At 37.6% G+C, this 23,768-nt stretch overlaps 1 protein-coding gene across 7 annotated transcripts in view; it reads left to right on the top strand.

Moving 5' to 3' along the window:
* Nucleotides 1-23,768, top strand: part of ETV1 (ETS variant transcription factor 1) — a 103,226-nt gene that overhangs the window by 5,722 nt on the left and 73,736 nt on the right. The window contains exons 1-6 of one of the 7 annotated variants that reach the window (XM_047695537.1): nt 3,372-3,755; nt 3,854-4,013; nt 4,184-4,315; nt 5,138-5,225; nt 6,618-6,665; nt 15,971-16,024. In XM_047695537.1, the coding sequence (XP_047551493.1) occupies nt 4,271-4,315; nt 5,138-5,225; nt 6,618-6,665; nt 15,971-16,024 (235 nt within the window). In that variant the 5' untranslated portion in view covers nt 3,372-3,755; nt 3,854-4,013; nt 4,184-4,270. Of the gene's footprint in view, nt 1-2,400; nt 2,767-3,371; nt 3,756-3,853; nt 4,051-4,183; nt 4,316-4,493; nt 4,657-5,137; nt 5,226-6,617; nt 6,666-6,915; nt 7,186-15,970; nt 16,025-23,768 lie in introns of those variants that run through there. The other 6 variants (XM_047695536.1, XM_047695540.1, XM_047695538.1 and 3 more) reach the window with 6 other exon arrangements.

The following is a 23,768-nucleotide window of genomic DNA, read 5'->3' as shown; positions in this document are numbered from 1 at the left end:
TTATCTTTCACCATTTTGGCAGGTCTCTAAGTTTTCTTTTGGAATTATAGTCATCTGTTTATTTCCTTTGCACATTTGGCTACTTGGTAATTGATTTTTTTTTCTTACCTATTTGATGTAGCTCTGTGCAAACTAGGCCATTCACAATTTGCTTTATATATTTTTAAGAAACAAATTATAAAAGTTACTATTTTACTTAATAATCAACCCAATTTGAACACATTTTATTTAATTTTAATCATATTAATAATTTAAAACAAGCAATATAATTTTTCTTTTTATGCTGCTTTTAGAAACTCATCATTTAACATCATGCATTTTCAGTATAATGCTATAATAAGTTAATTGCAGAAAAGCCACTAAAGAATGTTATTTTATTTTATTAAATAACAGCAAAGGAACTGTAAAGATTTAAGTAGCTTATATGAAAGTTAAAAACTTTCCAAACTTGGATATGAATTTTTTTTTTTTGTAAGGTGGGGGCTTTCTCTCAAGAGCTTCTATTTCAAAACCCAAATGGGATTTCAAAATACGAGTAAATAAATGTCAAAGCCTCTTGGCTTCTTCTCTGCCATTCTTTGCCTGAAATCCTGCCAAAATGAAATTTTCCATTCAAGGACTGGCATTTACTAAGCTGATTTTTCTTAAAGACTCACTTTCAAAAGTAGTGGAAATTCTGAGCAACTTTTGACGTTCCTCTCTGTGGACAGAACAGCTTCCTCTCTATAGACATTTTCCACAATGGCAACTTTTTCTGAAAAACGAATTTTTCAGTCCTTGAAATATGTTAGGCATCTAGGTCTATTGTTCCCCCCCCCCCCCCAGTGCCAAACCCAGAAGATAAACAGCAGCCAAACTAAAAGCTAGTGTTTCATTAGGTATCATAGCACAAAAGGGAAAGAGAAAGGGCAGAAGAGAAAGTGGGAGAAAAGAGCATGGTCCAATAGTTCACTTGCTAGAGGGGCACATTTATCTCAGAAAAATTGTGCTGTATCAACAAAACTGAGCTGTAGCGAGACTGACTGTCTGCTTATTCACATAACATCATTTTCAATTACTGTTAAGATCAAATAGTTAAGAGCTGAGTGCGTTTAAAGAATCCAAAGGCGGAGCTGTGGAGCCCCCCCCCTCCCCGCCCTCACTACACAGTAAAATCGGAGGATTAGGGCGCTGCTTCTTTTTGCCAGTCTAGCGTTGGTGGGGAGAAGAGGGAGTGCTTTGCGGAGCCCGTGAGAGTGAGGACTTGGGAAGTGGAAACTAAAACTGTCAGCCAGAAAAATCCTGCAGTATTCCTAAATGAAAGTTCAAAATGTTAACAAGGAAACTGTGGGATGAATGAAAGGTAAAATTGAAAACTACAGGAAGCTGGTTGAGAAAACTGAAATCTGCAATCGAACTTTGCACTTCTAAAAGCAATGGCTTGAAGCAGCAAGCAAGTTAGTAGTCTGTCCTTAGGCTTTCTCCCCGCTCCTTTTCGCAGCTTTTCTCGTAGTAAGGGCACCCTGAGATTGTCGCCCTGTGAGCCTTTAATTTCTGAGTTCCTTTCCTCTTGTTCTCAGACCTAAGCCTCCTTTTCCTCAAATAGTATTTGTTCAGAGACGAATTATAGCGGAGATAGAGGGGTAGAAAAAAGTTTTTTGGTTTGGGAAACTTGGGCCTTTGTTGTGTCATTTCCCCTGCCCCTCTACGCCCCCAACCACGTGACCAGGAAAGGCCGGAATTTTGTGAATGGAGCCGAAAGGTGGCTGCAGGGACGGGAGAAGCTCCGCCCCTTCCCTTGAAGCGGCCAATCTCCTAGCGGAGCGCTGCGGGGTCAGCAATAAACAACAATGGGCTGGGAACATACGATACACTATTGGCTGAGGCGAGAACCTCGCGGGGGCCTACCCGCGAAGCTCCGCCCCCTCCCGGTTGCCCTGGCTACCCGTCAGGCTCTGGCCGCTGAGAAGGTCTTTGGAAACTGTTGCTCACGTTACCCAAGCTGGTTTATCCTGGGAATGCTGGGCGGCAGGACACCCTTGCTAATGGCTCCCCGCCTGACTGCACCCTCGGTGTACCCCAGAGCCTCACCATTCCGCTTGGAGACCCAGGCTGTGCCCGGAACCCTTCCGTGACCAAGGTTAAAGTGCAGTTCCCGCCCAAAATGCCTGTAGATGCTCGCGTTTGCACGGGCTACTCGTACTCACTAGTTTCGGAATGCACCGTGGGTGTCCTTGCTGTCCACAATTATTGGGTGTTTCCCAGTTAATACTTTTTCTGTTGTTGTTTATTTAAAAAAAGATATATATATATTTTTTTAAATATATCTTTACCCTCCTAATTCCCTCCTTGGGTCTGGAATTGAGTCTTGTGGGCTCACACTCTCATGTAAATGCGTCTCCATCACGTTCCATTTAAGGAAGGAAACTTTCAAATAGAAATTGAGAACTGCAGCACGTTTCCCTACGGGCGGAACAGCTGCCGGAAACGTCCTTTGGTCTCCAGCTCTGATCGCCATCAGGATCACAAGAGAATTTCAACACCACTAAGTCCCTGGTCCCATCCCCACGGCCTCCCATCTACTGTCAGGCCGAGGCTGCTTCCAAAGCGACTTTTTTACAGTTCCAAGCCTCATAGGCGCGTCAGGGCAAGTGGTTTCAGAGTTGCAGCCCACACTTTTTAACATCCCGATCATTGTCCTTGAAACCCGAGCCCCATCACCGCTCGCCCCCAGCTCCGGGCTCTGGCGGTTTAAAAGCTGGAGAGGAAGTGAAAGCGTCAAGTACAGTAAGTGACACCCTCCACCTCTGTGTGTACATAACAAAAGCTCAGGAAACGTGCGGGTCCTAGGATATCCGAGCCACCCCATTCCCCCCCTGGGCCCCCCCACCTCCACAGTGGGCTGGATGCATCTTGTCCCTGTGCACGTGTAGGATACATTTGCTTTTTATACTTTTCCTCACCTAGATTGGTCTGTGGTCCTGCTAAAATTCCCTCCCAACGCAACCGCCTCTAACAAGCAATTCCTCAGTTCCCCGTGCTTTTACTCATAGATTATTTTACTGTCCCATGAATGATAGGGTCTTGTTTTACTTGAGGGTGGCCTTTAAAAAGTGGCGCTGGGTGTTGAAAAACGGGCAAAGAATTTGGGCCGAAAGCTTAGTGGAAACAAGTCTAAGGACCGAGGTGGGCGCCTTATCAGGTTAAAAGTAGGGGGGCGGCGGTGCTGGAGATGTTGAGGGAGAGGATTCGGGGGAGTAGGGAGGCATGGGCTTGGTGGGTCGCACTTCAGAGTATATACCCGAACCGAACAAAAGTGATTTAGGCAATCAGCCCAATAGTGGACGAAACGCACCGGTAAGGAATACTAGCGACTCGGTACACATGGCTTCAGTGTCCCTTCAGTGCCTTAACAATAAGCAGCGCGTTAGGAAGGCAGTTGATTTCCTCTGTGGCGTTTGCAGGCTGTGGATACTGCGCCAGCCCACGGAGAATCCGCTAGGAAGAGGGGCGCGAGAGATCCACGAGAAGGGGCAGCAAGCCGCCTGATTGACAGCTCGAAATCTGATCTTGTGAAAGAGACGCGGAGCCAATGGGAGGCAGCGATCCATCAGTTTGGATTGGAGGCCCCTGGAGGAGAAGTAGAGGAAAAACCACCGAATTGAGCTCTGTCAGAGGCGCTTTCGGCTTCCAAAGGGAAGTGCTGGGCAATAATTAATGTTTTTATTAAATTTGGAGGGAATTTTTTGCAGCCGTTCGCCTAGCGTGGCCTTCAGGTGGGTCTTTCCAACAACTTTTTATGTCTCTCCAGATAATTGCATGGTTGTGGGTTGCAAAAACTATCCTTACGAAAGAGGTGTCTCCGTCTCTTTAGTCCCGTTAGGTGCAAAGCAAGTCTCGTTGATCGCCATTGCTAGTTTTGCACACGTTTGCGAATCAGAGCTGCCCGGGGTGCACCGACCGCGCAGGGAAACATCGAGAGTGTAAATAAATACATCGCCTCTTGTTCGGATTTTTGCTACTGCCGAAAATATGTAAATTGTGAACTCTCTTGGCTCTCTTTGGATCCAGGTGAAGGAGGCGGTGTAGGGAGGGTTATTTTTGTGAATGGGACTGTCGGAGGGTAATTAGCTATGCAAATTCAAGAGCTTCATTCATGACTTTTTTTTTTTTTAAGCCTAAAAGCCATCTTGTTCCCCTCTAGGTTGATAGAAGTCCAGATCCCGAGGAAATCTCCAGCTAAATGCTCAAAATATAAAACACTCAGCTGAGATTTGCGAAGAGAAGCAGAATGGATGGATTTTATGACCAGCAAGTGCCTTACATGGTCACCAATGTGAGTGATCAGTTCGAAAGTTGCTGTTTATAAACTTGACTCCAAGCGGGGGAGGGGGGAGGAGGGAGAGAATGAGAAGGGAGGGGGTAAGGGGGCTGGGATTGCAGATACTTTATCTGCTTTGTTGCCACTGTAGGGCGACTCTGCTTCTAGAAGCCCAATCTTCAAAATGAGCTTACCTTTCAGTGATTTGGATAAGGCATAGTTTTGTTTTTAAGACCCCCCCCTTTTTTTTTCTGATTAAAGTGCCCAAGATGAGTGGAAGAGGAGACGGAGGGCAGCAGCAGCTGCTGCACTCAAAGTTTTTGGCTGGGTTTGTCTGCCACATTGAAAAGAATGAAGTTGAGACAAATGCTGACACTTTTTGTTTACATGGGGTGTTTTTGTTTCTTTTTTTATCGTCTCATTTTTTCCTCAGGCTTTTTTAAAAATTTCACCACTCTATTTTTATTTTTTGTTTTGGGGGGTGGTATGAGAGAGAATAAAATTCACGGTATTTTAGTCTAGCTTTGATCCAGCTAAAAACGACTTTAAGTGTGATTGCTTAATGTTGTTTTGATGCTGAGATGCCATGAATATATGACTGATAAGTAGTAGTGTGTTAGCTTGGCGCTGGGAAGCAGCTCTCCCTGGTTGTTGAATTCTCAGCCTAAGCTTTCACTGTCAAGTGAACGCTGAAAATGAGTATTAGAATTGATACTATGGGCTTTTATTCTTTTATTTAGGGAAAGGATCCCGCAGACTTATATATGTATGTGTCTTTTGTGTGTGTGACATCTGAGGTTTACATTTTTTTAAAGGATTTTATCTTTCCCTTTGTAGAATCAGCGTGGGAGAAATTGTAACGAGAAACCAACAAATGTCAGGAAAAGAAAATTCATTAACAGAGATCTGGCTCATGATTCAGAAGGTGAGGTTTGATCTTTACCTATCCTCTCCAACCCATAAAGGAGAGGAGCACTTCAGTCTTAGCTTAAAAATAATAATCTTTCAAATTACTGCATTTAACTGAGACTTTTACTTGGAGCAATTAACATAATGTGACAGTTTGCACTGGAGGATATTTTATGGCCCTGTCACAAACTAATGAAGGAAGGAAATAAAAACTTAACAGTGACATCCTTCTTTTAATCATTCTTTTGTGTTTAAGTACTCTTGTCCATATGGCACATAACTAATCCCATACACCGAGGTAACAATTTAAAAATATCCAACACCGTGGGACAAAGTAAGCAGCTAGGTATGCTACTTAATTTCTCCTTTCCACTTTATTAGAAGTTAAATGCTGTATATCATTGTTTGATTTCCCATTCCCCTTACACTAAAACCATTTACTGTTAGCAAGCTTTTCAGGGATGATTTTGATGACTACATGGTAAGGTCATAATATTTTGTTTATAGGCCTTCAAGTGTTCACTGAATCATAATTAAGGCCTAATTTATAATTAGTATACCTATTTGGGAGATTAGGTTGCAGATTTTTTTTTTTTCTATGCACTGTTGGTTAGGAGGTCAATTTATTATAAAGTATTCCAACTATACGGGAGCATTCATAATGAACTTAATTACTTAGATTTAATTATCAAAGTTCAGTTTGGCATTTTGATTAGGCATGTTGAATTCTGAAACCTAACTCAAATTTTCATACATATTGGATACCCTCTCCCTCCCATTATGACAGAATACACAGTTTTGGACTTGATAATAAACAGGTGCCAGGGAATTATCTCACTTTGACTTTTGTAAATCTATTAATGTGGAAATTTTCCTCTAAGATCTTGTATTTAAAAGTTGTCCCTTTTAGTTTGGAGGCATTGAAACTCAAAAGCATACAGTACTTTAAGAATTATACCATGTACTGTTCCCATCTTTTATATAAGGTTCAGAAGATGAAGAGAAAGTGATTGTCAGTCTTTCTACTCTTTCCTCTGCAAGACTTGACCCTATTTAAGAAAGGTGTACACGATAGGCACACCTTCACCTGAGCCTTTTTGTGAATCCTAGTATATGTATGTTTGATGTCCCTAATCTTATTTATTAAGTTATTTGTTAAGAGGGGGGGGAAATATTGCCTTCATTATTTAATTCACTAAAAGAATTTCATAGAGAAGTATTGCTTAATAGCCATTAAAATGGCAGGATTATTGAGGTATTTAAGTCATGAATCCTATTTTCTTTTTATATTGACTCCTCTCCCCAAATTAAATTGATACTTAATACCAATTTCATGACACACGTTTCCATTTAATGGAGCCTAAAGGTTTTTCAAATCTTTTGTTTATGTCTCTGACTTGTTTTTTAGAACTCTTTCAAGATCTAAGTCAATTACAGGAAACATGGCTTGCAGAAGGTAAGGCAAAAAAATTGCTTTAAAAGGAGGGGAAAAGCAACTCTAGAAGGGGGAAAAAAAAGTCCTGAACTTGCTGTCTTAATGTTCAGCCCAATTAATTGAGCTCTAAAAGAGCCACCTCATGTGTCATGCATACATTAGAGTCTCTGATGAGTTTGTCTTTGGGGAATCTGGGGCTGCACTACCCAGTGTCATCACAAATTACCAGGAGAAATTGCTTCCAGCTCACAATCACATCTGCTTTTGGCAAGAACTAATGCACCAAGACTTCAAGTTCTAAGCCTCTGTTCAGATTTTAATTGCAATTGATCAGGTTTATATTATTGTACCTCGAGAGACCTCCTAGAGCCAGAACTCGGCTTGCTGTTTCTTTTAGAGCAGCGCATATCATTATTTGGTGTTCTGGTGGAGGACTTTTCTGATGGCAGAAATTAGTTTCTCTGGGTTCATCAGGACGGGATGCTTCAAGATTTAAGTGCAAGTGTCTTCTTCCCACCTTGTTCACAACACAGAACGTTAGGTGTGTATCCAGTACTTAGGAAATCTATGGCTTTAAAAAAAATCTTTGGGGGATTTGAGGATTTAAAGAAATGTTTTCTGTTTGTTACTATTATGTGATATTTGCTGAAACTGATTTTTGCTTTTGTGTCACTTTTATTAGGATTTATTTACTATAGCAAGGTGACATGTAAAGGCATTACTCTTATTTTTAATTACTTTTTAGTAAAATTTTGTGTTGTAATCTATTGTTATCTTTTATTGGGTGAAACTTTATTTTATAGGAACAATGAGATACTGCTTCAATACAGCTTAATACAACTTGAGAAATGCCTAATGTTGAGGGACTTTTGTTGGTGTCCATACTTTGAGGATTTTTCTTTTTGGATTTGTCATAAATGTGAAATATTAATTTTGTCCTATGATGTGTTTTATGGGAAACACAAAGAGAAAATTCCATCTATTTAAGCTTTGAGTATAATTTGTATTTCTGTCTGTATGTTATCTGGGAAACATGCAATTTTTGGAACAGATTTTTAAGGTTGTTAAAGGAAGAGAGAGAGTCTCTTTAAATGGAACCCAAGTGTGGCTGTTGCTACTTGGAGCCAAGACTGCGAGGTTTTATCGGTGGTCTTGCTTGCAGTTCATCAAGTTGCTGTTAGCATGTAAAATAAGTTTCTTTGTTTTGCTGATATTCTAGTTCTCCAAAAAGCTTTTGCAGTCTGTAGACATCTTTTAAGTTAAATAGCTCTTCTAGTAGCCCTTTTGAAAGGGTGGTTGCATTTGCATGTTCATAAAAGGTAAGTATTAATGACAGTTTTAGTTATATTTAAAGGTCATTTTGCTTGTCTCTGTAAATGAAACTTACTGCAATAGATTACTTACTATTGCAACATAAACCATACAGTCAAACCTAACTTTTTCAAGAAAAATTTGCACAGAGGTCGTTGTATTAACTTTGATCAGGTAGTTTTGCCAAGTTGGAGGTTGTGAGGACATTACATTTATGAGGAAATGTGTTCGCTTATCTAAAATAACTTGAAGTATCTATTTTAATTGTTCTCGAAGGTTTGTTGGTTCTTAGATGTTTAAGTCTCATTGATTCCAAGTCAGTGCACTTGCTGGCAGATTTTGCCTGTGCATAGCAACTCTTGTTTCTGGGATTTTAAAATGCGGATTCTGTGACAGACTCTTGCCATTCTGTAATCAGTTTTAGTAGTCTTTGACTTGTTTTATTTATTTGTCACTTGGTAAGTGATTTGAATAACTTATCCAAGTTAATCTTTTAAAACTCTGCACTGAATATATTCTTACCCATGATTATTAGTATACCTGTAAATCAGATTTGAAGATTTAACTTTATATAAAATAAACCTAAAAATGACCGATGTATTTGGAGGAACATGGACCTTTACTTAGAAAATAATTCATAAGCTTTATAAGTTAAGGAATTAATCCTCGGGGTGTTTTATTGAATACCCAGGTGGGCGACTGTTTACAAATTATGGATAAAACTGCATTTTACAATAATATAAACAGTTTTCCAATTAGTTTACATTAATTTATCCTATCCTGATGTAAGCAAAATATTATTAATAGGACTTTTAAAATCTAAGAATGGAGAGTTTTTTTTTTTTTTTTACTATTTGTTAATAGATTGCATTTTTTATTTTTAGCAATTCTGTATCATTATATTATTTGTTTTAGCTTTTTAACTTATCTCATATCTTGAACTAAGAAGAGATCTTAAAATTATACTGGGTTATTTGTAGCTAGAGTTGTCCTTCTGGACATCCAGAAATTAAAACATTTCCAAATTGGCAGATGAGGGACTGTTTATATATTTCTTTTCGTAATGCTTGGTAGCCAAAAAAGTGACCATGGAATTTTAAGGCGTCTTGATCCCTTTAAAAAAGATCACTGGCAATTAACCAAGTTTCTCTCATGAGTTAGAATCCCACTGGGAAGTTAAAGAGGTCTAAAAATCTTATTAGACGTGAGTGTCAGGTTGTGTCATATGAAAATCATGTTTTTAAAAAGTGTTCAAAGCCACGAATACTTGGGAAATGATTTATCCCAAGATGTTTGTTTTTTCCTGGAAGAATTTTTATAAATTAGATTCAAAGCACAGCATATGGATTAGTCATACGTAAATTATTATGGATTATGAAATGGGTTTTACATCTAAGGACAAATAGGGGTAGATAAGGTAGGACTATTTGAGGGTGAGGGTTGGAGCCAGTATTTTCAATTTGCTAAAGTCCTGTAATTTGGGGGGATGCATGGAAGTATATTTTTAATTTCTAAACGGAGATAAAAAATATGTTTGTAAAGAATATAACTTTGTATTAGTATCACTTTCTAAGTACTAACACTGCAATTTAAATGTTTTTAACATATCTATCACAATTAAATACATTCACACCTCATCCTGAAGAAAATTGAAAAGATAATGTTTTCAGTGACCACAGTAGCACTTAAAAAGTGTCTCTAAGTTTTGCCATAGCTACTTTATATTATAATTTTACTATGTACAATTCTTTTTTTTTTTTTTAAGATTTTATTTATTTATTTGACAGACAGAGATCACAAGTAGGCAGAGAGGCAGGCAGAGAGAGAGAGAGGTGGAGGCAGGCTCCCTGCGGGCAGAGAGCCCGATGCGGGGCTCGATCCCAGGACCCTGGGATCATGACCTGAGCCGAAGGCAGAGGCTTAACCCACTGAGCCACCCAGGCGCCCCACTATGTACAATTCTTTATTGATTCTTTGTCTTTTGAGTTAGATTGCTACTGATGAAAAGGCAATTTCAATTATTTGATCCCATGAAATAATGAGTTCATACATCAATCCTATCAGCATCACTGTAACGTCTTATTCTTAACAACCTGTTTTAAGTGCTGCTTTAGTAGATGGTGTCCTAGAAATTCATAGCCAAAATGGACCTTTTTGTGTGTGAGGGAGAGAAACAGAAATATATAAAACTGAGTTTAAAAGTATTGCATTCTTCTCAAATTGCTTATGAGAGCTTACCTGCTAACACAGCTTGAAGAGATAATAAATTTCATATGTATGTAATATAAATGCATAGCAAGTTTTGAACATTGTTTTTGGCGTGGATCTAGGTGTTCTTGAGGTTCCCTTTCATCAGTGATATTAAGGAAAAGAGACAACAGTGATTCGCTGTCACAGGGTAGGATGTTTTTCAGTGATGTTATATTCCTGCTACCCCCATACTTGAATCAGAGTTTTATCTCCAAGAACAATCTTTCTACACCAAAGGTTATTACTTCATGTAGATAAGGCTCTTTTTTTTCTATTGTTTTGTGTGACCTTCAAATAATAGGTTGGCTTAACAGTAGAGATGTCATTGTATCCTCTCTATTTACTTCAGTAGCTGATACTAAATTTATTCTTGTGAAGTTTCTTTCAATGATGTGTGCTCTTCGTTCTCGCTGTCCATGTCCTCCACAATACACAGTAGTCATCATGTGCTCATTTTTATTTTTCAAACAATTATACTGTTACTCGTTAAAATGGAACATAAATTGGATATGTGCTCATTAATTTTTTTTGTTGTGATAACGGTAAGAGCTAAAGACTTTAAAAACTACATTATTTTATGTGGTTTACATAAAAAAGGAAATGAGAATTAAGCATTAAATTACAGAAGTCCATACTTTTTCTTAGTATTGAGCAAGAATCATTTAGCATGTAGGAGGGAGGGGTGCTACTACTCCTCTTTCTGTTGTACCAGGAAATACTCTAAAATATGAAAAGAAGACTTCTTATTTGGACTTGATTAAAAGATAGCAGGTAGAGTAAATGTATATTTTTAAACATTTATTGGAATTATATAAATGTCTTTTCATCGAGGATCTACTTGCAAAATTTAAAAAAAAAGTTTGTTAAAAATAGAACTTGGATGTGATATAGCTTAGATATACTTTTTCCAGAGGGCCCTAATAAGTATTAATGAATACTGTTTTTCTGGTTCAGTTACAAGAAATGGTCATTTCTTGAATCTCATAATATAACTTTATTTCCTTTCACGTGTATACAAAAGCTTGTAATTAAAATAATAATAATAATAAAGTCAGACCTCCGTAGTATTAGGAAATAGAAACAACAGCTCTTAAGCTATACTTGTTTCCAAGTCACTATAGGTCAGTGTAGAGTTAGGAATGGAAGCTGATCCGAGACTGAAGACAGCTGAAACTTACTGTTTTCTTTCTTTCAGAGCATCAAGGATTAAAGATGTTTCTGTCATGGGGAAATAGCCTCCCTCCCTTTTTTCATATCTTTAAATACGTTTATACTACTGTATTAATTAATGCTTATACACTGGTACAATCATTTTTAATTTTAAAAGCGGATGTGGTATAAAACCAGGCTTAGTGGCTTCATGATTATTTTGTTCCGTGGCCTGAAGCTTCATTTCAGGATTAAACAGAATACCACCGAGCAAAGGTTGATTTTCCTGTTGTTTTAATTTTATTTAAAATAAAATTCAAGTTTATTCATAGAAACTTGTTGCTAATTCTTTGATTCAAAGTGAAATGCTACAAAGTTCAGCAATAATCTGTTATAATCTCAGGATAAAGAAAATCTGAATAATAGGCAAGAACATTTCTTTAATGATTTTTTCCCTCCCCACCTCCCTCCACTCTTAGTCCCTTCCTTTCCTCCTCCTTTCCTTTTTCCTTCCTTTTTGCTTTTATAATGTATATTTTTGTGAAAAGTTTCTCTATAATATATATATCTATAGTTATATATCTATATATAGAGAGATAGATAGATAGGTCTGTCTAGCTATATGTAGATTTAATTTTGTAAACTTGTCATTTATTTAAATGTATATGTTAAGGGATCTGAGCTGTATTTCAGACTGAGCAATAAAATTGGTGTGTTTATTGCAAGTTCAAGTTGACTTGCTTTAGTTCTCTGGAAGGGTGTGACATGAAAAGATTGCGGTTGGGCCACATGGCTCATGCTGGACTGTGTTTTTGTGAATGGAGGCAGAACTCCAGTTCTGCCTGCTTGTCTGGAGGAATTGCTGAGGAGATCAGCTGTCTCATTCACAGGCAGAAAGAATGACTCATACATCTTCCGCCTTGTTTGGCTCCAGGTCATTGTTACAGTGGATAGAACTGGTTTTAATTAAATATTAACCCCTTTTATACTTGACATTTGTTCCATTTGTAATTTTTCCACTTTTTTCCCGGCTTTAAAAGAAAACTCCACAGTCCCCTAGTTTGTAAGGAACGGGAACTTTTTACTTGCCTGCAGCCAACCTTGGACATACTTAAAACTCTCACCCTCTCTTAAGTAATTAGTGTTTCATATGAAAGTTTTAGCCTAAAATAAAGGAACTCTATTTAAAAATCGCCCCCACCCCCGGAAATGTTAGTTAAGAAAGTATGTTGAAACCAAAAATGAGGGTTAGTGATTCTGTGGCATCCAGATCATGATTAGTATTTTTATGAGCTTGTTTCTTGTAATATGTATTGCTACGCACTAAAAGAGAGAAAAAAAACAAAACGAAACAAAACACAACAACTCTGGACCATAATCTAGGTAAAGCAAAGAGCTGAGAGGGCAGATACTACCCTTTCAAAGCCCGAGTCCCGAGACTTGATGGCAACTTGTCTATTTCTGTGCAATGAACTGATAGGGCCCGTCCAGCTCTTACCAATAAAATCCACATGCTTAATCTTCCTGAAAGCCTTTTATTGGTCTTTTGGTCTGTACTTTCCCCCCTTGTCCTTTCTTACTCTTCCCCTTTCTCTTTAATTACATAGTCTGGGGAAGCATTTTCATTCCCCAAAGGTGATTATTCCAAGCCTAGTTTATAATAGATAGCAGTGAAAATAGTGCTTTTTAAAGGTTGGCCTCTATGGTTAATTTTCCACTTTGGAGTTAGTATGGCTTGCCACAAATTTTCAGGCAGCTATAGTTTGCTGCTTCACAGAATTCCTGTGAACTGAGGAGAAAAGGAAACGTATGATATGAGTGTGGCAATACTTTGTCATATTTTCCCTGCCCAGATCCAACGTGTGTTTTTTGTTAACTGCTTTCCTTTTACTCTAACTTGAAATTAGAAGTGTACTTAAGCCTTTGTCTATTTAAGTAGCATGCTGCTTCATTGGGTCTATTCCGTTTTTTCAGATTAGCTTCTGTGAAAATGTGAGTCATATGTTTTTTGTTAAAATGCTGTAATATGTTCAGGCATAAGTGTGAAGTATTTATTCAGTATGTGAAGGAGTTAGAACAGAAATACAATTCTTACAGCAATTCTTATTCTTTTTACAAATTGTTATGGACCTCTTTTCTTTATGTTTGTGAGGTATAACTTCCAGCTTCTTCTAAAATTTGGCTCCCCCTATGCTTATCCCAACACATACCACGTATCCATCAGTGATTTTTATGTCTTTCTTGCAGTGAAACATATCACAGAGTTGCAATTTTGTCTTATGATAGTAAGGAAAAAATAATGTCTGGCCTTTAGGACACTCATACCAGCACATTTAGTTACAAATATATTTTTGTTACTCACCAGCTATTTTTAACTATTCCTGTAAAGGGATATTACATTTTTATTAGATTCTTGTAAATGTTGGCTTTTTAAAAGCGTAGAAATTGCTGTGGTTGATAATTTTGCATCTCAATAGTTATGTCTGTTTAGCTGTTAATTTAGAAGGAAAACCAAAACATGTGGGTATGATGGAAAAAATGTGTAGGATTTAGTTCTGTCTACCTGCTGTTATTTATTAAATAGATATTGAAAACGTTTTTGTATTTTTTTGCTGTGAAGACTTATTTTAAAGGATGTTTCTCCACTTAGATGAATCTGTGGGAAAAATGAGCTTGCTGTAATGTCAAAAATGTTTATAGTTAAGAGAATACTAATGTATTCATTTACCTGCTATTTTTATCCCTTTCCAATATAATTCAGGAGAAATGAAGATTTTAACCTTGCATTGTAATGACTGAAGTAGTTTTGTGTGTATGAATTGAAAGAAATGGGTGGGAGGTGAAGGTTCGGAAAAAATAAGTAACATTTAGCATTTAATTTAATTGTCACAGGAAACCCGTATTACCACTATTAAACTGATGAATAAAATACAGTTCAAATAGGTTAAAATAGTGTACACACTTTATACCAATAGGAAGTCATAAAACCATGACTTGAAGTTTTCATGGCTTTCGTTATCCATGGTAGCAGACAGAAGTAGAATATGAAGAGGAAAAAAAAAATCTCTTCTTCCATTATGTGCTGATCATTTATAACTTGGAAGAAAGTTCCTAATTTTTTTGGTGACAGAGGATGGAATTTGTCTTTAATGAGCTGATGTGTTGTTGTACAGAGAATGTTAGGAAATAATTTAATGTCAGACTGTATATATTTTAATAATCGGCGAGATTATCATTGGTTCTGCTCTTCATAATATGACATTAGTTTTATTCAGCCAAGTATTTCTACTTTTATTTTATTGTTATTTTTTTGAATTTCTGCTTTTAAAAATGTGATTAAATAAGCTGATACTAAAGAATAATCTTATCTATGTTGTATTTCTTTTTTATATACATTTTTAAATATAGAATTTCTTTTTAAAGAGAATTTTTTTAACTCATTCACCTACCAACCTGTAACTTTTTCCACAGAGAACGATTATGTTCATAAACATTCCCCATTCACAGCAGGCTCTTTTTAAAAAAATTAATTGACATCTATCTTAATATGACTTGACTGGATGAAACATTTCAGTGTTAGATATTACTAGTAAAGTAATACTAGTAATCAGATCATAGCCAAAGTTAAAAAGGATAACTCCTCTATTTTTACCAAATTAAAAGGAACTAACTTCTATTTTAGGTCATTTGTGTGTGTGTGAGTGTGTATATTTGTGTGTGCATGTGAAAGCTTGTTTTAGTAATATCTTGTCAATTTGGAATAGGTTATTTTGATGTCTGAATCAACTGTGACAAAAATATTTTAGAAATGGAAAAGTGTACTTGTGTTTTGATTGCTGCTGAATGCATTAAGTCCTTGCTCTCCAGTAGTTTTTTCTTTACTAAAAATAGGGAAGTTATTTGACACGAGGATTGACGAAATAGTGATATTCTTTTCATGAGTGTTGTATAGTTGCCAGAAAAATATTTTGCGGGAAACGATGGAATTTATTTTTATTATTTATAATTTTATTGTTATGACATAATCACTAAAATATATTTTATTCTTCTATATGACCAAAGTCAGTGGATATGCTTTCACTAAAAAACTTTGTAGCATATCTCAGCCAAATTTAGGTCAAACATTTTTAGTTATGGTCGTCTCATTTTCAATTGACTGAACATACTAGAGGGAGGCATTTCTGTCAAAGCAGAGGGATGTGTGTAACTGCACATCCTTTGAAAGAATGCTGTAGTTAGTATAGTGGCTGCTGCAGCACGAGCCATGGGTGAATTGAAATACTTCTTACTCCATTCTTAAAAAGAAGCCCTGCAGCTAACAGAAATCCAGTAGCTTCTAATATTTTGTATGTTTCTTTTATTTCCATCTGGCAGGTGATGTTCAGAAGGACCACAACTGCCACAATTACATTTCTGACACTTGTGTTTTCTAGTTGACATCAATGGTTGCTTCTCTTTCCTCTCCCAAGTATTGCTCTCAATCCCATTTTAAATAGGAGGTCATTGGCAAATAATCATAGGTTTGATCTGAGCCGAAAAAGATCTTGCTTGACATTCCTTATGCCTTAGCACTTTCTCTCTTAATTTTTTTTAATTTTTTTTTTTTTTTCCTTCAGCTCAGGTACCTGACAATGATGAGCAGTTTGTGCCAGACTATCAGGCTGAAAGTTGTAAGTATAGTATGACTCATCTCTTGATTTTTTTTCTGTCTTTCTTGTTTCCTTTTTTCATTCTTTCTCTTTGGTTGGTTTCTTCCTCCAGTGTCTGTTCTCGCATTATGTTGGTACCTTTTTAGCATATAGTCATGAGGTGATTCTGTCAGTTTGGGACACCAGCAGAATCCCTGTATGATCTGAGTGGAGCTCCAAATAGTAGCCAAGGAAAACTTGTTTTTGATTAAAAGGTGGTGCGATTCTCCGTATTTGGTTAATACCTTTGGAGGAGAAATAGGGTATATGATCCAATGAATGTGCAAGTGTTTACCTCCAGTTTTTCGCTGTTTGTGAGAAAGAGTCTGAATGCTGATGCGAGGAAGTCAGTAGTTAAGATCCATGTGAGGCTCTGTATCGAATATTTATAAAAATTTGTTGGCTTGTATTATTTTACATTCATGAACTTTCACCTACTTTGATGTGATTTTTAGCTTCATTTTCTGCCTCCTGGTTACAGTAACACAAACGGAAGGAGCCCGTGGCTTCCCTTAGGATCCCTGCAGTGTTTCTTTCCCTGAGCCTTGCTCCAGGGCCTGTCAGAGAATGTGTGAGTGGTGATTCATGGGACAGTGGCCTCCCGGTAATCCCTAAGCGAGGATTATGCCTGTACAAACATGGCGGCCTTGGGCTTTCTTCCTCATATTTATGCTCTGCTGGTCTACCAACTAACTGCAGCTGTTGATCTGACGTGTAAATATGAAAAAAAAAGGGTATAAATGCCATCTTGAAGAAAGTGACCTAATAACGTTTTCATTCTGTTAGTACCTTTTAGAGCTCTAATTTGATTCACTTTTCCAGACCATTGACAGTTTCACAGGAGGCAGTATCAGCAGCAGCTAGAGATGCTTACTGCCTTACAGCTTATCAAACCCATATTCTCACACGTCTAATACCAATACCTATGCGACTTCGAGGAGCAGATGTCTGTGAGCAATGTTTTCCACTTTTATGTTTGGTACTTTTTATTTCCCAGGCCTCAAGGGTTATAAGAAGTTACATCCAGATTCCATCCTATGTTTTGGTTCAGCTTCATTAAAATTTTTTTTGTTCCATTGTGGTAAAATATACATGACAGAAAATTTACCATTGTAACCATTTGTTATGTGTGCAGTTCAATGGTGCTCACACTGTTGTTTAAACATCGACACTGCCCACCTCCAGAACTTTCTCATCATCTCATTCTGACCTCTGTACTTACTAAAAAATAACTCCTCACTGTCCCACTGGTATCTGCTGTTCTGTCAGTTTGATTTTTTCGAGGAAGAGAATCTTGTGTGCTCTTTGATGTCTGCATATAGTTATTATGCGATTTCAAGAAACCTGTTCAGCAAGGATATAGACCTTACGTAGAGACCCTTAGAAATTTCCAGAAAGATGACAGCCAAGGATGATGGCTAGGCAAGGCCTTCCTTTTTTTTTTTTTAAAAACACGGAGAGGGAATGGTCACATTTCCAGAATTTCTCTTTCTGTGGGACTTTCTAAAAGCTAAACCTGTCATCTGAGTGGGTGAATTATTCTTATTGAGTCATTTTACATCTGAAGAAATTGGTAATGATTCCAATAGTATACCAAATGCCGGGGTAAAAATCACTACCAGAAAGAAATTTTTGTTCCTTTTCTTTTTTGACCTCTTTTCAGTTTTTCATATTCTTGACTCTTTTGTCTCCTTGAACTCTCCTCTTGGTCCACAGTGGGATGATTTCTCCCTCTTTTAACTACTTTCATTCCTTCTTCTCCCTCCACTCATCTTCCTTCCCTCCTCTTTTCCTAGGGTTCTGTCCCCAAGCTTTGCTCTTTCTTTTTTTTTTTTTTAAAGATTTTATTTATTTATTTGACAGAGAGAAATCACAAGTAAGCAGAGAGGCAGGCAGAGAGAGAGGAGGAAGCAGGCTCCCCGCTGAGCAGAAAGCCCGATGTGGGGCTCGAACCCAAGACCTGGGATCATGACCTGAACCGAAGGCAGCGGCCTAACCCACTGAGCCACCCAGGCGCACCCCCAAGCTTTGCTCTTATCTAACATGAGCCATCCCTGCATCATCCCACAGAACTATCTGTCATGGTGGAAATAATCGGTTTCTGACCATTCGGTGTAGTAGCCACTAACCACCTTCCTCACTGAGCATAGGAACTGTGGTTGATGGGACCGAAGAGATGAATTTTTGTTTTATTCAATTTCTATGATCTTAAATTTAAGGAGGGGATATTGGTTGCTGTCATGGTCAGCACACTTCTGTATAGCGATGTCTCTTACATTTTTATCTCTGGCCTGGGTGTCCCCCTGCCCCTATCTGCTGGGCGTCTTCCCCTGATCTATCACGTGGTCCTTGTGCCAAGTCAGAAAAGCCCAGTACCTCAGGACTCAGCCCTCAGCCCTCAGGTAACCATCAGCATAAAACAGTCTTACACATGATGCTCTGTGGACAGTTCCCACTCAGCTAGGCCAATGTGGAATTTATTCCTTTTTTTTTTTTTTTTTTTTTTTTCCTGATCAGTGTCTCTTTTGCACTTCTCTTGCCTTTCCAAGTTGATGACATCACCACGTAGGCTAAAAATCCTTTATTTGCACTTCTTCCCGGTTCTTTACCAGAGACCTCCACTTGCTTACCAAGTTGTTAATTCTACCTTTTAAAAATAACTTAATTTTGTGGTCTCTACTTATCTGTGTTTGACTGAGTTCACAGCCACATCTGCCTTGACTGATCTTGTGAGTAAGCCTCTTGCTTGGGGCTCCTCTTTTCAGTCTTACGTCCTCCCAGCCATTCCCTGGGATGGCATTACTGCACAGCTGTCTGCCCTTGCTAATTTTCTCCTTAAACTTCCGTCAGAACAAAGTCCTACAGAACATCACGCTACCATCTGGGCCTTGACTTGGTGTTTCAGTTTTCACTCTTGCGTTCCCAGCGCCCGGTTCCTCCCTGTCCTCTGAGCTGGAGCCCTCCCCATGTTTCTGTTCTCCAAATGGATGCAGCTGTTTTAGGTCTCTCCACCTTTGTACCCATTGTTCATTTTGCTTTGTAAACTTCTACTTGTGCTTTGTGGCCTTGGTAGAGCTCCTACTACAGACCTAGCTTAGACTTCACCACATTGAAGTCTTTCTTTTTTTCTTTTTTAAGATTTTACTTATTTATTTATTTATTAGAAGATTTTATTTATTTATTTGACAGAGAGAGATCACAATTAGGCAGAGAGGCAGGCAGAGAGAGAAGGGGAAGCAGACTCCCCGCTGAGCAGAGAGCCTGATGCGGGGCTCGATCCCAGGATCCTGAGATCATGACCTGAGCCAAAGCAGAGGCTTTAACCCACTGAGCCACCCAGGTGCCCAATTGAAGTCTTTCTTGACCTTTTCTTGCCACCCTTACCTGCAGAGTTAGGCTCTAGAATATCTCGGGCCTTGTACTTACTGTAACACTTTACATACATGCATTTCTTCAGTAAGACTGTAAACCTCTGGGGGATTAGGAGCACGTCCTGCTGAGCATGTTATAGAAGCATAGTAAGAAAACTTGGGATCTCAGAAATGTGATCAGCTTCTTAGGGCTCTTTTACTTCTAAGTGTTTTCAAAGCCCTAATTCCCTTCTTAAGGTGGAAAATATATGATCATGCCTTAACACACTAGATGTAGTCTCATTCTGGAAAAACATGCTAAAACCATGAACGTTTAACCAAATGTTTTCAGAATGCTGAAGTTTTTCTTCAGTAGTGAATATTTGCAGTTTAACAAATATGGCTCCAGAATTGGTGAATAAAACACCTAATTTTAAAGGAAACCTCTAAACAAAGGTAAAAACAAATCTGAAATAGTCTAGTAAAAAGAAAATGGAGGTGTGGTTTATTTCACGTTACCACTGACACAAAGGACTATTGTTCGAAGATGGTGAACAGCTAATCTCAGTGTTCATTGAGAACAACACAAAGGGAGATGATTCAAAAAGAGAAATAGAGTATATGGATTAAATTCTGAGGATTTCTGGATGGAGGAGGTTATCAAATACTGGAACTGAAAGTTTAGATTGTCTACTAAATGCCTTTTACAAATGTTTGATTCTTCTCTGGGAATGCTTCGTGGAGCAGAGGGATCTCATCTCCAGGAACAGAGAGAAACCCAGCCCCCTGTGTGGCCCCGCTGCAGATTCTGTGGGGCTGGTTTTTCAAACATAAACAAGCAGATTTCCTGACATCCCTCAATCAAATAAAATGCCTCTCCTTTTATTGCTTTAGTCCTTCGGTAAATGTGAGTTAGGAGAATGAACTGTCAAAGTCTGTTCCATCCTGGATTATGGATCATACATTTGACTGTCTTAAGGTAAATCTATGCAGAAGAGGAGAGAACGGAGAGTTCAAAATAGTGAGAAATGAGATTAAACCATAGCACTTGGGGATTCTCTAAAAATCTTCCCAAACATTCTTTATTTTTACTTACAAAATATGTCAACTGGAAATCTGGAATCTAAAGATTCTAAATTCTAAAGAATTCTAAAGAATTCTTTAATTCTAAAAATTCTAAAGAATCTAAATCTAAAGAATCTAAAGCAAGGTAGCTTGCTGCTTACCTTTGAGGGGTGCTGACTTTTGAAGCACCTATAGGCATTGAAGGCAGATGAAAACAAACCAAAAACTCCCTACAAGCCCATCCTAGGAAGTGAATGGAGGCTAAGAGAAAAAGCTTACTTGGCTCTAATAAATTGTATATTTCTTAGAAACAAATCTTTTCAGAACTCAGACACTCTGCTGAAAAAAGCAGAATTACTTTAAGATACTTTTGTCCAGAGGAAGTAGAAATCGGTCTTTTCAGAAAAGAGAATTTAAAGAGTATTTAGAACATAAATTAGCCTTATCTTTGCAAAGTGGACACAAATTTATATATAAACTGAATTTTTGTAAATTATAAGTTTATTAATAATCTTGTATTTTAAATCACATGCTTTAAATGTAGTTATAGCACTCATTTTTTGAAATCTGTTACCTCTCATTTTTTTCATTACGGTAATATGTTATCATTTTTCCAACTAGTTTGTTTCTGTTTGGTTACATTAGTTCTTTTCATTGTTTTCTCTACAGTGATTCACAGGATAGATGATGTTCACTTTACCTTTTACCTCTTCCCAGAACATTGCCAGGGTATAAACAGGGTTATGCAAAAATTCCCAGCAGGATAGGTCTTTGTAACTCTGTTCCTTTCTCTTGTACTCAAGAAAGAACAGTGGAATGCAGGTCTGTTAGAATAGTGTCATTAAGGGAATAACAATAACCTTGACTCTGATATGTTTATATAGCAGAAAGTAAACATTAAAAGTTTGCAAGTTTGTATACTTCAATTGAAATTCATAATACAGTACTAGTGACCCAACTGAAAAGAATCAGGGCAGACCGGTGTGTGGGATCTCAACTGTTAAAGCTCCTATTACACAGGTGAGTCTTTGTTCAAGTAAATAAAAGTCATAGCTGTGTTTCATTTTCTTAGGAATTAAAAAAAAATACATAGTAATAATTGGGTTCCTTTTGCAGTTACATTGGGAGGAAGTGGGGGGCACGTCAACAGATAATGATTACAGATTTGCTTTTTAAGACACTGAAGTCAGAGAAGTCTCTCTGCAGACCCTGACTAAATGATTTCTTTTATATTAACCTGTCCTTGTCCTGGATTGGGAAGTTCCATTGGTGCTTTGTGTTTCTCACTTCCCTGCTTTTCTACTAAGCAACCTTCTTGCATTGTGTTCTTTTCTACACACATAATGAGTACTTGATAAAAGTTGGCTTTTTATTATAAATTTTGAACTCTTTCTTGCTCCTGATTAAATTTTTGAATATGGCTGGCCAGGAAGTCTTTGTCTTTCCTTCCTAGAGCTTCTTTTACCAGAAGGTGAGCATCCATTCAAAGAAGAAGTCCATTTCTGGGATTTGAGAACATGAGTTTGTTACTGTGTTTTGTTTTCTTAAAATAAATAAATAAATAAATAAATAAATAAATAAATAAAATAAAAGGGAGCACCTGGTTGGCTCAGTGGGTTAAAGCCTCTGCCTTCGGCTCAGGTCGTGATCCCAGGGTCCTGGGATCGAGTCCCTCATCGGGCTCTCTGCTCAGCGGGGAGCCTGCTTCCCTTCCTCTCTCTCTGCCTGCCTCTCTGCCTACTTGTGATCTCTGTCTGTCAAATAAATGAATAAAATCTTTAAAAATAAATAAATAAATAAATAAATAAATAAATAAAAATAAAAGGACACATGTTTAAACATGCCACTGTACAGACTACAACTATCCACTTAAGGATGAATAGCCTCGTGCCTTCCTCATCTTAAATGGTATCACTTGAGATCTAAGCTATAACCAGCTCTCAAAGGTTCTGTTTCCTTTGTGTATGGTTTTTGTTGTTTCAGTTGTTTTGGGTTTATTTGTTTGTCTTAAGCTTTTTTTTTAATATTTTATCAAAGCATTATTTTCCTCAGAGTGGGGAAAAACACAAATAAGATTGTTCAACCCAGTTCTATTCTCTACAGCAACCTTTTTTTTTTTTTAATGCCTTTCATTTGTCCCACATGCTAAATAATATCCTTACACTACAACTTCTTGATTTATCAGTTTTAGATTTTTATCTGGTACCCCATTTAGGAAAATAAGCACTTGAGATGTGTTTTAATTATTTTACTAAAAGTAATCAGCTATGTAATTCTACACAAGTCCGATAATCTTAATTCACTTTTGAATGTGAGCAAGCATCATTTGGGAAGCTTGTTCAAATACACCTTCATGTTCCTATCCTAGGAGAGTTGGACTTTCAGGTCTAAAATTGGGCCCTCAAATTTCTAATGAGCTGTTAGATGATTCTGATGCAGGCTTTCTGTGCAACACAAAGTTAGATATGTTGCTTATCTTGTCATTTAATTATTTGTGGAACACTGACAGCGGTATCAGTCTTTTGCAAGTTAAGTTGTAGGATGGACTCTCCTGTTCATAAACGTATACAATTCATTAAGTGATAGTGTTTTTTGAAAATTTTTATGGAAGTAATACACTGTCGTTTTGTTATTTAAGTATATTAGGGAATTAAAAAAATGATGTCTGTATACTAGTGATATAGTTAAAATAGTTTAATTTTGGTCATCTTTGCTAGAATTATTTGTACCATCTAGTTCTGAAGACTGTTTTTTACTTATTTGCTCTTCCTTGACCTTGAGAAAGTGCTCACCGTTAGATCCCTGTCATACTAGAATCAGTTATGGCTTAGAAGGAACCCTATCCTTGCCAGTGAAGGAGAACCAAGTGTTGGTGGCCCCACCGTGTTCTAGATGCATCCATTGGGGGGTTCTCATCATCCACTGGTCTGTTCTTTCACTGTTAGTGCATTCTCTCTCATCTGTGCCGGGCTCAGTCTAGAGTCCAGTGGCCATCTCTTCAGCAAAGCAGACATTCTGGTTGGTGCATGATTGTTTCACAAAAAACATATTTTTCTAATGAAAACAGAAACCCAGTGGAAAAAAAGCTACCTTTTACAAGAAATTTTGTTTTGGATAACGTCCTGGAAAGCTATCAAGTTCCACAGAAGGAAAAAAAAAAAAAAACCACTAAATCATTCACCTCGGGCATGTCAGTTAACCTGTATTTACTTATCTGTAAAATGACAAGGAAATGAGTAATCTTTCAGGCCCAGAACACATTATGAGTCTATGGCACTTCTTCCTTATGCAAGGATAAAACAAAAGGAAAG

Source organism: Lutra lutra, chromosome 11 (genome assembly GCF_902655055.1).
Source record: "Lutra lutra chromosome 11, mLutLut1.2, whole genome shotgun sequence".
In the NCBI taxonomy this organism is placed as follows: Eukaryota; Metazoa; Chordata; class Mammalia; order Carnivora; family Mustelidae; genus Lutra; species Lutra lutra.
This window is presented reverse-complemented; position numbering and strand designations above follow the sequence as displayed.